Source organism: Lepus europaeus, chromosome 15, assembly GCF_033115175.1.
Source record: "Lepus europaeus isolate LE1 chromosome 15, mLepTim1.pri, whole genome shotgun sequence".
Classification (NCBI taxonomy): domain Eukaryota; kingdom Metazoa; phylum Chordata; class Mammalia; order Lagomorpha; family Leporidae; genus Lepus; species Lepus europaeus.
In genome coordinates, this window is record NC_084841.1 from 3,165,033 (window position 1) to 3,181,915 (window position 16,883).

At 49.1% G+C, this 16,883-nt stretch overlaps 1 protein-coding gene across 1 annotated transcript in view; it reads left to right on the forward strand.

Moving 5' to 3' along the window:
* ADAMTS16 (ADAM metallopeptidase with thrombospondin type 1 motif 16) overlaps nt 1–16,883 on the forward strand; it is a 129,998-nt gene that overhangs the window by 72,587 nt on the left and 40,528 nt on the right. The window contains exons 11-17 of the mRNA XM_062211818.1: nt 4,571–4,666; nt 5,804–5,952; nt 6,938–7,110; nt 7,977–8,107; nt 9,938–10,061; nt 10,449–10,693; nt 12,617–12,755. Coding sequence (XP_062067802.1) covers nt 4,571–4,666; nt 5,804–5,952; nt 6,938–7,110; nt 7,977–8,107; nt 9,938–10,061; nt 10,449–10,693; nt 12,617–12,755 — 1,057 coding nt within the window. The remainder of the gene's footprint in view (nt 1–4,570; nt 4,667–5,803; nt 5,953–6,937; nt 7,111–7,976; nt 8,108–9,937; nt 10,062–10,448; nt 10,694–12,616; nt 12,756–16,883) is intronic.

Genomic DNA, 16,883 nt, shown 5'->3' on the forward strand with positions numbered 1-16,883 from the left:
GTTGGTTCATCCTCCAATGGCCGCTGCGGCCGGCGCATCTCGCTGATCCGAAGCCAGGAGCCAGGTGCTTCTCCTGGTCTCCCATGCGGGTGCAGGGCCCAAGCACTTGGGCCATCCTCCACTGCCTTCCCGGGCCATAGCAGAGAGCTGGCCTGGAAGAGGGGCAACCATGATAGAATCCGGTGTCCCGACCGGGACTAGAACCCGGTGTGCCGGCGCTGCAAGGTGGAGGATTAGCCTGTTAAGCCACGGCGCCGGCCACTAAGTTTTTAATATTGTCAATTATGAAATAATTTCCAAAGTAACTGGTGATTTCTTCTTTAATTCATGTGTTATTTAAACAAAACAATTAGTGAATTTTGATATTTAGATAGTTTAATTTTGATTTCTAGTATGTTTCAAGCTTGTTCAGAGATTATAGTCTGTGTAGGCTTTTGAAATGTTCTGAGACATGTGAGCAGTCTTCAAAAAGTTCACCAAAACTGTATGCTACAAAAAAGCTATGTGTGGATTTCAATGTTTTTACACGGAGATAAACTTTTTAATTTAATTCCATTTTATGTTAACTTTTTGAAATACCTTCCTACTTCATGGCCTGGCATATGGTCTAGCTTGGTAAACATTCACACATGAAATGAATGTCAATTCTGCAGTGGTTGGGCACTGTGTTTAAGAATCTTTATTTTTGATTTGATAATATCACTTGTGTCTTCTGTTTTGTCCTTGACATTTGCTGCCTGTTCCACTGATTTCATGGAGATAAGGGTGAATATCTCCAGACTCGCTTGTGTCTGCTTCTCCCTCTGCTTCTGTTAGTGTTTCCATTGTTGATTTTGAAGGCTCATTATTAAGTGCATCTTAAATCTTCCTGACTCTGTCATTTTTCTTAAATTCTTTTTTCTGATATTAATATAACTATATCAGCTGATTTAAGAATGCTTTTTTTTTTTTTTTAATTTTTGACAGGCAGAGTGGACAGTGAGAGAGAGAGACAGAGAGAAAGGTCTTCCTTTTGCCGTTGGTTCACCCTCCAATGGCCGCCGCGGTAGCGCGCTGCGGCCGGCGCACCGCGCTGTTCCGATGGCAGGAGCCAGGTGCTTATCCTGGTCTCCCCTGGGGTGCAGAGCCCAAACACTTGGGCCATCCTCCACTGCACTCCCTGGCCACAGCAGAGAGCTGGCCTGGAAGAGGGGCAACCGGGACAGGATCGGTGCCCCGACCGGGACTAGAACCCGGTGTGCCGGCGCCGCAAGGCGGAGGATTAGCCTGTTGAGCCACGGCGCCGGCCCAAGAATGCTTTTTGTATGATATCTTCATCCATTTTTTATTTCCAATTTGTAAACTTATTTCTATCTTTGTTTGAAATTTAACTTGTAACTGTTCAATTTATTGTGTTTTGTTGTAAAGTTCCTTTTATTTGGTTTTGCTTTCCTGTCCAGTTGAACAACTGTGAACTTTCACCCAGATTGTTTAAGCCATCATATTTAATTGTTGATATTACAGATTTTAATTTACCACTTTGCTATTTAATTTCTATTAGTTCCATTATTTTCCTTTTTATTACTGATAAAAGCTTCCTGTTGCTTGAAAAATGAGTGATTGTGAGGCATTCATACCCCGGCACTGCAGCATCTGTAGCTGCAGTCTTCGTCTGTGTTTCTGGAGAGCCACGTACCTAGTGCCGTCCCAGTCATGATACCGGCACGCTCAGGGAGAGTGCGAGCCGCCACTTGAAATGCTGGTGTCCTTGCAGGCATTGTGAGGCAATGGAAACGTAACCAAGTCTGTGCTCCTGAACTTGGCCTTAGTGAGCAGAGCTCTTCAGCTGTGTGGTGGAGCAGCAGGTGACAGCGTCGAAGCCATGGCAGCCCCTGACTGCGCAGATCAAAGCATGGCTGAACTGTCTGCCCGGGCCCTGAGTCTTCTCTGCCCAAGTGTGACATTAGTTATTGCAAATACATCGTCTTTACCAAGCGCCTCGTCTGCTTGGTGACCTGACTCTTCAGTCCGCAGTATCAACGGCCAGAATTACTGTGAAATTTGATCATCTCACTACCCTGGGCACTTTACTAAATTGGGAGCTGTCCCCCACACCCGACAAGGTCTGCAATCCCAACCCTGCACTCCAGAACCATGATTTAATAGGATCTTTGTTCCAAGAGGACTCTGAAGTTTCAATAAGGATATAATGACATCCAACAGGAATGCTTTAATACAGCCATTGTTCGGTATTCCAGGAGTTAGTGAAGTCAGGGTATGATCAAAGTGAGCAGGCCAATTGGACTTGAATTGTTCTGTTGTGATTTAGCTTGCATTTATCATCTAACTCTTTTAGGCACCAGAGTTTTTGCATGTCCAGGATTGAGCACCAAGGTCTCCGATATGGCAGTTCAGGGTTCTTCTAACTCTGTGCTTTACGCCCACCTGGAGGCCTGGACTGCAGAATGAGCAGGGCGCAGGAGGAGGCTGCCTTACACAAACGGCACGGACCAGGGCACAGGCCGAGCTAGTGAGTTCCATGCTGCAGTGGTGAGCTAGCAACAGCATCCCGTATTTCCAGGAGCTTTGTACTTGGAAAAATTGAAAGCGTCGCTTTGAATTATTTTAATCCTGCAAACGTTCCCCAAACCTGGTGTAGAAGATTCTGAAATTGCTCTGGACGGTAGCCTGAATCGAGTCATTTTCCTATCATAAGGTGGTCCTCTTAAGTCATCTTAGACTTTTCTATGATCACAGTTTCCTAGTGGCTATTAATTTCATAATACATGAGAACTCATCCTGCTCATCCCATCGCTGTTTTCCACAGGAACAAATTTGCACATGTTCAACTTATTCAGAAAACACTTCCTGAAAGGCACGGAGGCGTCGAGCCCTGTGCCAGGGAGTGATGATGAGTACGTTTATCAGCAGAGGGCCCAGCGTTTGGCGTCAGGTTTGGGTGGAGCCTGAGACACCCACACCCCATATCGAAGGGCCCATGGTCAAGTCCCAGCCTCTGATCCGGATTCCAGCTGCCTGCTCGTGTGCCATGAGGGGCAGCAGGGGATGGCTCGAGTGTGTGCGTCGCTGCCTCCCACAGGGGAGACACAAACTGAATTCCTAGCTTCTGGCTCCGGCCTGGATCAGCCCCTGCTGTCTGAACCAGTTGATAAGAGACCTACCTGTCTGTCTCTCTGCTTTTCAAATACATAAAAACAGCAGCATGTTAGAATATCATTTACCATGCATATGTTGTCTGGAAAGTGTCAGAAACAGCCCTGAAAACTAACACCCTAGTTCTCCAAGAGCAACCACAGAATGGAGGGATGATGGGATCACGAATGCAGACGTTGGTCTGCAATGAGGCTGGACTCTCCTTAAACCCTGGGAGTAGGACAAGAAGCGTGCAGTGGTTCAGTGCCAGTTAAGTGCCAAGCTCTGAGTTAGGCACTTTGCCTACTACCACTTCATTTAACCCTGGCACAGGACTGGTGGTGCCATCCGCACTTGCGCAGTGAGAACACAGGGATCCTGCCTGCCCAGATCTGTCCTGCCCCCAGCCCTGTGCAGAGGATTGGCCTGTCTCTCTTGGAAGCCCAGACTCTCTCCTGGAACACTCTGGCTATCTCCCAGGTGACCCAACCACAGGCACAGTTTCATGTTTCTCACTCATTCATTCACTCATTCCTTTATGTCTGCACACCACCTCTGCCGAGTCAGCTACGTCCCATCCACCCAGGAAACCTCTCTGAGTGCTCACTGCAGTGCAGGTACACCTGCTCCTTGTCTCCTCTAGCCTCTGATTCTGACCCACTATATCAGTGCCAGACACTGAGCCTGGGCCCACCCACTCTTGTTTGAAGGGAGTCATATTTATATCCTGGTATTCTGTCAAGCTGAAGTTCTCTAAAGTGTTTGGATTAAGCATAGTTTACTTCTTAATTTGTAAAATGTAATTTTGTTAGATTTGTGATCAATGAATACAAATAAGTAAGGTCTCAGGGAAGGCATTAAGAGGAAGCAATGTGAAACAGTATCTTCTTCTTCATCATCATATGCATCTGTGCTAAGCAGAGATTCGCTTTTAATTAGATACATCTTAGGGATGCGGGGTGTTATTATTTATTTCTTTGAAAGGCAGGGAGAGAGAGAACTATATAAAAATTATATATATACATACATATATGTGTGTATATATATATATATATATATATATATATATATATAGAGAGAGAGAGAGAGAGAGAGAGAGAGAGAAAGAGACCCACTGGTTCACTTCCCAAATGTCCACAACAGCCAGCCTGGGCCTGGATAAAGCCAGTTTCCCATGTGGGTGACAGGGACCCAGGTACTTGAGACATCACTCACTTTCTCCCAGGGTATGCATCAGCAGGAAGTTGGTTTGGAACTGGAGGTGGGACTTGAACCCATGTACTCCTGTGTGGGATGTCAGCATCTCAAGTGTGAGCTTGATCACTTCACTACATCACAATGCCTGTCTCCACTTTGAGTTTTTACCAGTTGCTTTTTCCTTTATCATGGATGTACGGTCTGTGTGCAGTCCTGATTCCCTTTTTTTTCCCCTCTTTAGGACATCTGTAAGGCCCTGTGGTGCCATCAGATTGGCAGGAAATGTGAGACCAAATTCATGCCGGCTGCCGAGGGCACTGTGTGTGGGCACGACATGGTAAGACACTAACGCCTGCAACGCCACGCTGGGTTCTTTGTCTTCCTGCTCACCTGTCTTCCCTCCTCTAGCACTGGTGTTTTTCAGACCTGTATTTCTCATTCCTGCACCTGTGTCAGAACATTGTGTTTATTGTCTGTTTGGTCCTGTGAAGGGAGATCCTTTGATCATTTGTTGTGGTAGTGTAATTGATGAAATACCTGGAACTCATGGACATAGGAATCAGGCAGTCGGTGATGACAGGATCCATGTAACGAGTGGGAGCACAAAACCACAGATGGCAGTTACCCATGCAAGGGCCAGCAAGGCTCAACCTCGCCTTTCCCCGGTCACAGGCCATGCTCTGCTGGCTTTAGCAGGCCAACGGCCAGCATCTTCCACCTCGCTCTCAGCAAGGCCTGGAGCACCAGGTTTCCTGAGCTTGACACCACAGCAGGGGGTGAGCAAAGCCGTGGAGCAGTGACCTGTAGTGCGTGGGGAGCATTGCTGTGTGATGTCTCCATGTCTCCATGTCTCTAAATTACAACTGATGAGCTGTTCTCTCGAGAAGGGGCAGTGACAACATCCTCAGTGCTCGTGGAAACAGCTGGGATTCCACATGGACCATCTGGGCCTTGGAAAGCTGTGTGACGCCTGATAACAGTCATCACCGAGCGGGGGTGGGGGGCGGGATGGGCGGGAGGATAGGGCTGGCCAGGGGTGACAGGGTGCTGAGTCCAGCGGAGCCCCCAGCTATGCTGCGTCACCAGGGCTCCCTCCGTCTGACAATGAGCTGTGACAAACGCCTTGTTTCCTGGGAGGTCAGAGTTCATGGAGGCAGAGGATGAGCAATGACACCAAAGGCTCCTGGGTCAGCCTGCCGTGTCCTGAGCTCAGGCACTGGAGAAGTATTTCTCTGTTCATCGTCCCCCATTGGTGGGCTTATAGAACGATGCTGGGTTTGGGTGGAGGGGAGAAGGTGAGCGACATGAAATGTAATTTTACTAGATGCCACTCAGGGGTAAGGATGCAAATGCCTGTGTGTTTTACAAAGCTCCCCACTGCTCAGCATTAGGGTAGTGGGGGCATGGCTCCCTGTTTACCCAGGATTCATGGAAGCTGCTCTGTTCTGTTTTGTTTCATTATTAAAATGTCTAGTGGTGCCGCGGAGGACAGTGTGTGAAGTACGGTGATGAAGGCCCCAAGCCCACGCATGGCAAATGGTCCCCCTGGTCCCCTTGGTCCCCTTGCTCCAGGACCTGCGGAGGAGGGGTGTCCCACAGAGAGCGCCTCTGCACCAATCCCAGGTAGGCGGGCCTCACCGCCCCCCTCCCCAGGGTGCAGCTCCGATGCTGTGAGCCTGGCTGAGGGCTGCCTGGGCCTCGGCTCCGCACTGCGGAGTCTGCCCACCTCAGCCTGGCAGAAACTGGGCAGTTGTTGCTGGCTGGGGCAGTTGTTGCTCAGTTCACTTGCTCCGTAAGACGCTCGTAACAGTGTGAGCACAGCAGAGCTGATGAGCCCACCAGCTGTATTCAGAATTGGATTTTAACCACATGTGGTTGCAACACAAAGGGCCAGTTTAAGAACAAAAATCATAAGAAAAAGACACAGAGCACAAATTAATAAGAATCGATTAGAACAATTCATTCATGCAAAAAGCACTTCTTGTTTTGTTTTGTTTTGTTTTCATTGAACGAGAGGATGTCAGACACAGCCACTCACGTGACAGAGGCGTCCACATCATCCTGTTGCTGCTGGGGTTGCTGAGGACTAAGCCCCACCCCAAGTTAACGTAGCCATGTCGAAGGGCAAGCTCTGCTCTACCTGTCTGTCAGGTGCTCTCCCCAGGTGTGAATGTGTCAGAGCCAACCAACAAAAGGCTCCGTCCTCCTGGCCTGGCCTTGTCGCCAGTAGGCCGGTGATGGAAAGAAGCCACGGTCTGCAAAGGGACGTCGCTGGGGTCCCATCTCGGTGTTGCGTCCCCTCTGTTGTCCCATCTGGGAGAACCAGCATCTGTAGCGTCTCCTCCTTCCGGGCTGTGAGGAGCAGGACGGGCTTCCCTACCCCTTTTAGAGGGAAGCTGGCCCGCAGTAGAGGGAAAACACACAGGAGCCCTCTGCCCGGATCCTAGGCTGTCCTCCCAGTGTCGCGAACAACGGGCCAGTGGGAAAGGAAATACTTTTCTTCGCTGCCCACGCTCAGTAAGACCATCCGGCCCCTCCCTCCGGAAGCCTGAGTTCAAGGAAGGGGCTGCTGTCACACAGGCTGCTAACCGTGACCTTCACGTTGCAGACCGTCGCATGGGGGGAAGTTTTGCGAGGGCTCCTCTCGCACGCTGAAGCTCTGCACCAGCCAGCAGTGCCCGCAGGGCAGCATGGACTTCCGCGCCGCCCAGTGTGCCCAGTACAACAGCAAGCGCTTCCGCGGCTGGCACTACAAGTGGAAGCCTTACACGCAAGTCGAAGGTAAATCCCCAACCCGGCCCTTGGGATGCACGCCCCACCTTTTTAACTTTACTGTTTGAAAAATAACACAGTTGGCAGTGCGGGGTTCAGACAGACCAAAGTATGTGGACACACATGCTAAATTTGATTCTTAGACTTCTGTGGCTGTGTCTCTTATCTAGAGTGCCGAGGAGCACGGCTGTAAACGCCTCTCGGGCCTCTGGGAATGCCCGAGGCAGACAGAATCTTCATCCTCAGCCGTCCCTTCTTTACCAAGAAGGAACAAAGGACAAAAAGGGTCTCTGCAGACGCTCAAGTTACTGCGTGAGCCCTCAGGTCTCGGGATGGACCGTGAAGGCCTGAAGGGAGCCTGCTCCGTATTGCAGCATTTTTTGACAGTCCATTATATTGGTATAAAGTATTGCTCCGTAGAAATGTCAGCCAAAAAGCATTCTTTTTATCAGTTTAAAATTTCTGTGTATTTCAGAAATTTGGTGACTATCTTAGTTCTTTAATGACATTTTATTGGTAAGAATTTTGTGTAATTATACAAAGTGGTAGTGGCTCTTATACATTTCTGCCAGAGGGTAGTAAAATAGTAAAATATCAGTATCGTGGCTAAGTCAACAAATATCTATTGAATGCCTACTATGTGCCAACCACTGTATGAAAGACAAATTCGTGCAGGACGCTGGAGCACAGAAGCATTGACAAATAATAAGAAGAAATTTAAAGGGAAGATACATGGCTAATGAGGCGACCATACAGAGTGTCTGTGCAATTTATTATTGTATGGGAGTTGTTTTATGGGGAAAAAGAAAGTTTATCTAAAATTCAGAGCTTAAGTATCTTTCTTATTTGTGTTTGTGTGTGTATTTCTTTTTAAGATCAGGACTTATGCAAACTCTACTGTATCGCAGAAGGATTTGATTTCTTCTTTTCTTTGTCAAATAAAGTCAAAGATGGGACTCCATGCTCGGAGGATAGCCGTAATGTTTGTATAGATGGGATGTGTGAGGTAATAACGATTGTTCATTCATTCAACAAACGTCTCTGGACAGTGTGCTTTGTGCCAGGCCTCCTGCAGGGACATAGAAAGAACAGAGGGAAAAGAGAAGCCCCTTCCTCCAAGTCCCAGCCCAGTGGGGGAGGGCAGAATGCACCGTGGCGACCCAGTTTCGTCGCCACAGAGGTGTGCACAGAGCCCGAGGAGTGGGGGGAGTGGGCTCTTTCTCAGATGTAGGTTGGGGACACGTGCTGGCTTCCAGCTGTGCAGCTGAGCAGGGCCAGCGTGGGGCCGCAAGCGCAGGTGGCTAGCAGGGGGTTCAGTCCTCAGCATCCTGGGATGGCCACAGGAGCCAGGTGTGCACAGGGAGTAGGGGAGAGGGGAGGCTCTTGAAGCCTTGGCGGCCTAGGTGGAGAGCTGGGGTTTCCACTCTGCCCTGTGGGACAGGCTGTGGGTGTGGGAGCAGCAGAGCCCTGGGCGCAGCTGCCTGGCATTCGTGAGGAGGGTCAGAACGCAGGGGCAGCTGAGATCCCAGCCACGTGGCAGCCCTTGTGGCAAGTCTGCCAGACCCACAGCCTGAGGCCGCGCCGTGGGTGGGGAGGGGGCAGACAGGCCTGGCAGGACTGGCAGCTAAGTGAACACCAAGTGGCCACCTTGTGGCCGCCACAGCGGGAGTGGCGAGCAGTTTCATCCTAACCAAAGAGGAGGTGCTGCAGTGTCAGACACATTGCCCGTAGACCACAGCGCTCCTTTCCTCTGGGCTGTGTGCCGGGGCCCAGCGGGTCCTCCGCAGACAGCCTGAGTGTCGTCACCTAAGGGCCTGAAGATTAGACCAGCTGCTTCCAGGAGGGGCTCGTGCAGCTTTATCACACCCTGGCTCGTCCCATTAGGAGTTGATCCATCAAATAGTTCATAATTTTTCGTTCTGATCCGGTGTCACAGTCCCTCATTCGTAACTCTGGAATCCAAAACACTGTCACGTTCTGGGGGGAGCTTCATTTGCTAGGCGGCATAACCTGCCCTCAACTGACGCAAGACTGTTGATTGACTGATTCACACCGTGTGCTGCAACTGTGTGTGGCTTTAGCCACAGAAACGCTAATATGTTTCATGACGGCTGTCACCTTAGGTCTTGCTGGGACCTCTAAATGCACCTTTACATGACAGACTCTGTCTTTCTCAAATTCATAAATCCCTGGTTCTGAAGGCATCTGGCCTCAGGTATTTGGAACAAGGGACTGTGGACTAGAGATTTAATTCCTAATACTGTGTAACCTAGAGACTGTTACACGTAGAGGCTGTTCTCTTTGTTGAGAAATGTAAAACAAGCAAGCATCCCAGAAATCACAAAGAGCTTTGATATTCTAAGACACTGAACACAGATGCCCTCACATAATTTGCTCCCAGGGAGAATTTCCACGTGGCCTCTGTAAGTTCTCGGACGTTGTACTCAGCATCCCAAAAGCAGAGTGGCATCTCCCAGTGGACCCTCACTGTGACACCACACGTGTCCTTCTGCGAAGCTCTCCGTCAGTCTGAGTCGCCCCGGGGCTCCAGCATGATGCCCTGTGGGTTTGGCTGAGGGCGCAGGACATAGCATTGCATAGAGGACTGCAGGGGACAGGGGACGCTTCACATGTAAAGGCTTCCCACTCAGATCTGAAGAGTAGAATTATAACCTCACCGGGCACATATTGGGTATCCAATAAATATTCGTTAACTACCTGTGTTCCTGGAGCTTTCTGTTGTAGTGGGGAAGAGATTTCTTGCGTGAAGTGATGACATCATTGCTTGTGTTGTTCTTTCTCGCATGAATGACACGTGACCTGGTGGATCCTGAAGAGGGTTGGGTGTGACAACATCCTGGGGTCAGATGCTGTGGAAGACTTGTGCGGGGTGTGCAAGGGAAATAACTCAGACTGCATGACTCGCAGCGGCCTCCACGCCGCGCACCACCACACCAACCGTGAGTACCTCGGAGTCACTGGTTTCCAGCACACGGTTTAATCTGGAGCTCCGCAGTGGGAAGAGGTTGGGCGACAGTGGAAGCCTCTGCCCAGGCTCTGCCAGGCTCTGCACTGCCCCTCCTGCTGCAGGTAGCCCTAGGCCACTCAAGGCTTTGGTGGAGACTGGAGGTGGCAGTAGGTTGCCTGAATTCAGGTGGTTTTTCTGAATAGTGTAAATTATAAGCACTCTATTCCCAGGAGATGGGAAGAAACTGTTTAGATGTGGTGCACACTCAATGCAAAGCAGACGTCCCAGGTTCAAGCCTGCATTCTCCAGCTTGCTCAGGGGCTTTGCCTTGGCATTACTGAATGAAGTATCCTGTTTCTCTCGGTTTTTCTTTATCTAGAATATTACCACGTGGTCACGATACCTTCTGGAGCCCGGAGCATTCGTGTCTATGAAGTGAACATATCTACCTCCTACATTTCTGTGCGCAATGACCTCAGGCAGTACTATCTGAACGGACACTGGACCGTGGACTGGCCCGGCCGATACAAGTTTTCAGGCACCACCTTCGACTATCGGCGGCCCTATAATGAGCCCGAGAGCTTAACCTCTGTTGGACCAACAAACGAAACACTGATTGTGGAGGTAGAGGCCAGCCTCTGGGTTTGGGGCTTGGATCTGGGGGTCTCCTGCTGTTGTCGGTTCGTGGCTCTTAGCATCATCTTCAGTACAGCAAGGATGTTTGCAGTTTTGGGGAGGAACCCATCCGTAGGCTGTCTGGGACCATGGACTCGCTTTGATCTTCTGTCACTTTTCAGTGTATGTTTATGTTTGTATTCGTATACTTACATGTGTTCTCGTGTCGGGGTGCTGCTGGGTTGATTTTTGCCACAGTCCTTTCTTTCGTGTACATTTAATGACGAGCAGCGCCTTCTGTGGGAGCCTTCTGTGCCTGTGTTTTGGGTGGGCTCAGTGTCTGGCCTCTGTGTCCTGTGGAAATGTGGTGAGGATGAAAACCCAGAGCCCACATGCCTGATGCTGCTGGCCATCCCGTGTCACAGTCAGCCCCTCAGGGACTACAGCTGTGGGGCCACACTGGCCCCAGTGCCCAACAGAGGGTCACCTCCTGACCCAAGCCCTTGCGTTCTCTCCCCAGGAATGCTGAAGCTCACCAGACATAGTGAGGCTTCTATTAATCTGTGGTCCTCTGGACCTGGCACATGGTGTAGCAGGCCACAGATGTACCTCCTCGCCACCTTTCAGTATTGCACATTTCAGTTCACAGTTTAGGAAAAGTACTTGGTTTACTAATTGCTTCCATCCTACCACATCTCGCTTTGGAGGTGGCAGCCACCGGACTCTCCCACCTGCTCTCTGGGTTCAGCACTTCTGTTCCGTGTCTGTCTTCCTGGAGATGCCTCCACAGGTGGTCTGGGTGTGGTGTGGGTGCTGTGTAGCTCCCACGTCTCTGCAGGTCCTGCCTCTGTTTCCCACACTCCAACCTGGAACCGTTCCCTTCTGCCCCTTTGTGAACTTGCTCATCCTGAACTTGTTCCTTGATTATTTCTCTCTGGCCATCTAAGGCCTTTAGCTTGAATGATTATGGAGAGAGAAATGTCAGGGGTGAAGTGAGTGGGGTTTCTTAGGAAGCTGTCCTTGATGGAAGGTGAGCTACAAGGCTGGCAAAGTCAAGGCCGGAGGCATCTCTGGCCTCGCAGGAGGCTGCCTGACCTGCCTCACCACCTCTGCACCAACCAGGACCCGAGCTGCCATATCAGGGAGTGCATATGGTGCAGGTCGCCAGGCAAGGTCAAGTGTGTATCCCCATGAATGAGGACAGCAAACAGCCTACGGCTCCAGTATGGCATTTGTATCAATGAGTTGACAGGGAGGTTTCCAGAAAAGCCTTCTCATCGAATCCAATAATCGTTTGAAAGAAAAGTTAACTGTTCCATATGACTGGGTTTCGAGACCAAAAGTGTGGAGCCCAACCCCATTGCATGCATTAAAGCTGTGACTCATGGGGATGTTCTGCCTGAGTGATCTTCTTCACTAACGAAATATCTTGTCCCTTGGACTTAACAGTACCTACTGGAAGGCAGAGTCCCCTGCCTCCTCTCAGTAGGAAACCCCAGCAGCTTTGATCAGACATGGTGTGGAAGTGTTCAGGTTCTTTTGAACCAACTGGGAAGCATCACAGTGCTTTTTGGGTATCACCTTCTGACCCACCAAGATGCAGGAGACCTCAGGGGATTCCCAAAGGAAGAGGAGCAAGAAGACAACATTGCTTCTCTGTGGTTGCTCAGGCCTTGAAGTCGCAAACAGGCATGCACCGAGTGGAAGATGAAGACCGGAGTGTCCCCATGATCTTCTAGATCACAGAGTCTAGCTGAGTCAGCCTTGTTGAGAAGTGTGGTTGAGTTTCAGGTGATGGGTGTGTTTATTTGGTCCCCCGTGCAGCCTTTGGCTGAGACGGTGGCTGTTCTAGCAGGTTAAAGCAGCTGTGGCAATCGTGTGTGACCATTGACTGCACTTTGTCTTCCTTCATCCCCCCCTCTTCTCCTGCAGCTCCTGTTTCAGGGAAGGAACCCGGGTGTTGCCTGGGAATATTCCGTGCCTCACCGGGGGACTGAGAAGAAGCCGGCTGCCCCGCCCAGCTACACGTGGGCCGTTGTGCGCTCTGAGTGCTCCGCCACCTGTGGAGGGGGTAGGTCCTGGGGGCGGGGCTCCACCTCCTGCCCTAGCCCCACAACCCAAGGTCATCCACTGTGTTGTGTCTTGGATCTGTGAGAACTCGCAGTGTCCTGAACCTTACAAGGAATGAGTGTGTGTTTCCCTCATTTAAACTTTGCCTAAGGAGCACAGGCCCAGAGATCAGCTTGCAAGGATTCTAGTTCTTTCCTCCCTGCCTTGGGTCATCTTTGATCTGCTAAGATGCGTCTGTGTCTGCCCAAGACCTTAGAAATTACCCAGTCACCCCCTCCCCATCCCCTACCACCAAAATGCAGATGGGAGAAAAAGCAAAGATCTTTTCTTTTCTCCTGGAGAGAGGGAACACATTCCTCGGGGCACCTGACATCCACCAGCCCCATTTCTTCAGTTGTACTCAGAGGTCCAGGGGAGACCAGGGAGGCCGCAGCTCAGCTCTTCTCAGGGAGCAGAAATCCCTTCCCCTTGCCAGAGTCCCTGCAGTTCCAGTAAACCCTCTGCAGGGTGCTGGGTCAAGTGCACCTGCAGCTCTGCAGTCCCGCCCACACTCCTGTGGTGGCCGTGGCCGGCTCCTCTCTGCTGGCCGTGGCCGGCTCCTCTCTGCCGGCCGTGGCCGGCTCCTCTCTGCTCCCGGTGTGGGGTGCATTTGGGCCAGGGGCATCAGACCTGCGAAGTCAGAATCTTAAGCGTGGGTTATAACTGCCTTCGGTTGGTCAGTGCTGTCAGGGGGGTGGGGCAGTCGATGGCTCAACGTGTCACAGTTGTCAGTAAGTGACAGTCGTCACCACCCTCTGAGCTCTGGTGCACATTAGGATGCTGCATGTGCAGAGTAACCGTGCCAGGCAGATTTGTCACCTAGATACTCCTGGGATCATCCAGCATCCACACAGCTTCCAGGGCTCCGGAGTTGTCTCTCCTCTTGTGATCTCAGGCTTGTGTAACCTCACTCTCCGTAAGTCAGCGGTGTGCCCAGCCCTCACGAAGAAGCAGCACAAGCCTCGCAGGAGAACCAGTGCACTCACTTGCGCCGTCTCCCACTTTTCTGTGTGCTTAGCTTAGGAGTCTCTTGTTCGCCTCCTCTCTACGTTACTGTATAAAAGAAGGATAAGGCTTTTCACAGCAGCTGGAATTCATTCTGTAGTCAGAATTATCGAAAACGTTGAGATGCTTTGATAAAATCATGATCTTTAAGGCTGAACGCTCCTCTTTCAGATACGTTGGCAGCGTATGGAGGTTTTTAAGTGATTTACAAAGAACTGGCCCGAGTGGATCTCTATAAAAGATGAAAGCAGCACATTGCTCATTAAACTCACCACCTCCTGTGGCCAGGCTCCCTCCCACCGCAGCTGCTGGATGGTTCCCTCAGAATCTCTTATTGTATCTTCTGCATTTTATATCTATTCATGTCGGTCATCTTAGAATGCTGGCCCGCATGAATCTGGCATTCCCCTGTAATCTTTCTGACACAGTGAAGTGAGCATCAGCAACATCGAGAACTTGCCTCACAGATGCGCCACTAGGAAGAGAATAAAACTGTCTGGGTGAGCGTTTAGTTCAGGGCTGAAGAGAGCCTGTCCCGTAATGGGAACACGTCTGAAAACAGACTTATGCACAACCTGTGCAAAACTGACCTGGGGGAGCCCAGACACCGTTCTGCACGAGGCTCCTTATGTGTATCTTTGTCATCTCAGAATATTCAGACCTTTGAAGACAAAGAACACTTAAATTCACTTTCTAAAAAATATTTATTTATTGGAAAGAGTGACAGAGAGAGGGGGAGAGACATTTCGTTCACTCCCCAAATGATCACAATAGCCAGAGTTGGGCCAGGCCAAAGCCAGGAGCCTGAAACGTCATCTGGGTCTCCCACATGGGTGGCGGGTACTCAACCATCCCCTACAAATCTTCCCTTATCTTAATTTTTATACACCCTGTATTCTTTTATCTTGTCTGTATTTCTGTGCTAGTGTCTCCAAAATAATTTTAACTAATAATGATAACAATTAAAATTCCTTTCCTATTGCTGAGCTTACTAGGAGTATTTCTAGTGTTTTCCATAATACTGCCTTCTAGGTTTAAATAAACATACATATGTGTCTATTTATATCTGTAGATACATAGATATAAATATGGGCTCAAAAATATAAATATGCTGATGTGAGTAAATTCTCATTGACTGTCTCTTTCATTAACATTTTTATTAAAAAGGGAGGCTAGATTAATCACATGCTGAACTCTATTGCATTTATGGTTAAGTTCATGTTTGTCCTGACTAGTTCAACTAAAGGTTGAAATGTAGTGACAGGTTTTCCTAATATTGAACCATGCTTACATTCCTGCTGCAAATTGTTACATGGTGATAGACACACACACACACACATCTTTTTTACAGTGTAGTCTTGATCCTGTATTTTGAGTATTTTTCACAGTAGTACTCTTCAGTATTATTGAGTTGTAGCTTTCTTTTGTGTGCTGAGATGTCCTAAATGTCTTTCAGGGCTGGAAACCTTTTAGTGTTAATGCTCTAGAATGGTTTAAATAGCTTTCCTGCTGCCTGTTTCTTACCATTGGGCAGAATGTACTTGAAGCATCTGGTTCTGCTGCTTTCAGAGTTAGAGCTCCAATGAATGTTTATATTATGTGTGACAATTGGATTGCTGCAGTTTGCTTATCTTTTTTGGAGTTCATTTTTCTAATTAAGAAAAACATTTTTTCTATAGGATTTAAAATTTTATTTTATGTGTTTGGAGAACTCCATTAGATTATTTTCGTTTTTCTGCATGTGAGTATTGTCTAATTCCCATTTCTTAAGTTTTGTATGGAATGGGGAAATCAGGGACAGCTCAGCCAGGCAAACACACCACTCGGGTGCTTCAAACAGGAAGTGTTGTAGTACAGAGGAGCTGCTGCTCACAGAGTAGTCCTAAGAGTGGAAGAGTGGAGGTCAGACGGGTGGATACCTGTGGCTCTCAGAGTGACTCTGACTTTTAACAAGTCTGGGAATTACAAAAAACTTCAGAAATCCCCAGTGACGAGACCAGCTCAGTCTGCACTGGGCTGGTGATTCCTAGGAAAACGCCTGGAGACAAAACTGCAGATCAGCAGATCTGTCAGAGCCCATGCTGTGCCCACTGTGGCCACAGGATCTGCTGCTGACGCCTCTCGTTGGCGCCAGCAAGTCACAGGCTCGGGGTTTAGGAAGTGCAGTGCTCTCTAGCCCCTGAGATCCAGGAGCGAGCCTGCCAAAGGCGCGGGCACAGGTGGCTTCTGTGTTCATTTTCTAACACACTGACTTCTCTTTCCATTCTGCTTCCTGGGGCCGTCCTTTTCTGACATCCTCATTAGACATCTGGTTCATTTGCTTCTGTCCGTACTCATCAGTCAGTGGAAGCGTTTAAGATGGTGGATTGTCCTCTGCATATTGCTTCAGCTGCCTTCCACAAATCCTGTTCTGCAGTATTTTCATCATTGTTTTCTTAAGTAAATTTTGTTTTGAACCTGCTAACCTCACTCTTTTTTTTTTTTTTTTGCTTTATATCCTTCAATTGCTAAAACTTCTAAGAGAATGCATTCTAATCTTTCCTTTCCAATCTTATACTCTCTTGCTTATCTGTTTACAGGCTATAAGTGTTTTCAGCCAGACTTTACAGTCCCCTGTATAGGATGAACGAAAACCCATGGAGGTGTGTGAGCCATCACGATGACTGAGGCTGGGATATGACTGATACCAGGGATGTGGAAACTCGTGTAACACATGTGACCATACGCATGACAAAGAATGTCATGGCCTAGAATGCCTATAGTGGCCCATTAAGGGGGAAAGTTCTTCAGAGGCCCAATTTAAAAGTTACTGGCAGGGGCCAGCGCTGTGGTGTAGTGGCCTAAGCTTCCATCCATGGCACCAGCATCCCATGTGGGTGCTAGTTCATGTCCACGGCTATATATGTGTATATACACAGATGTATATATACATATATGTGAAAATTGCTTCACCTGATTTCTCCTTATCCAATTAACAGGTAAAAATTCTGGGCTTTGGACACAGGACTTGGATGATCCTGAGACAGGTCAAGAATGGATCTGAACAAGTATCTCCAATAACAAAGAACATTTATTACATTAAAAC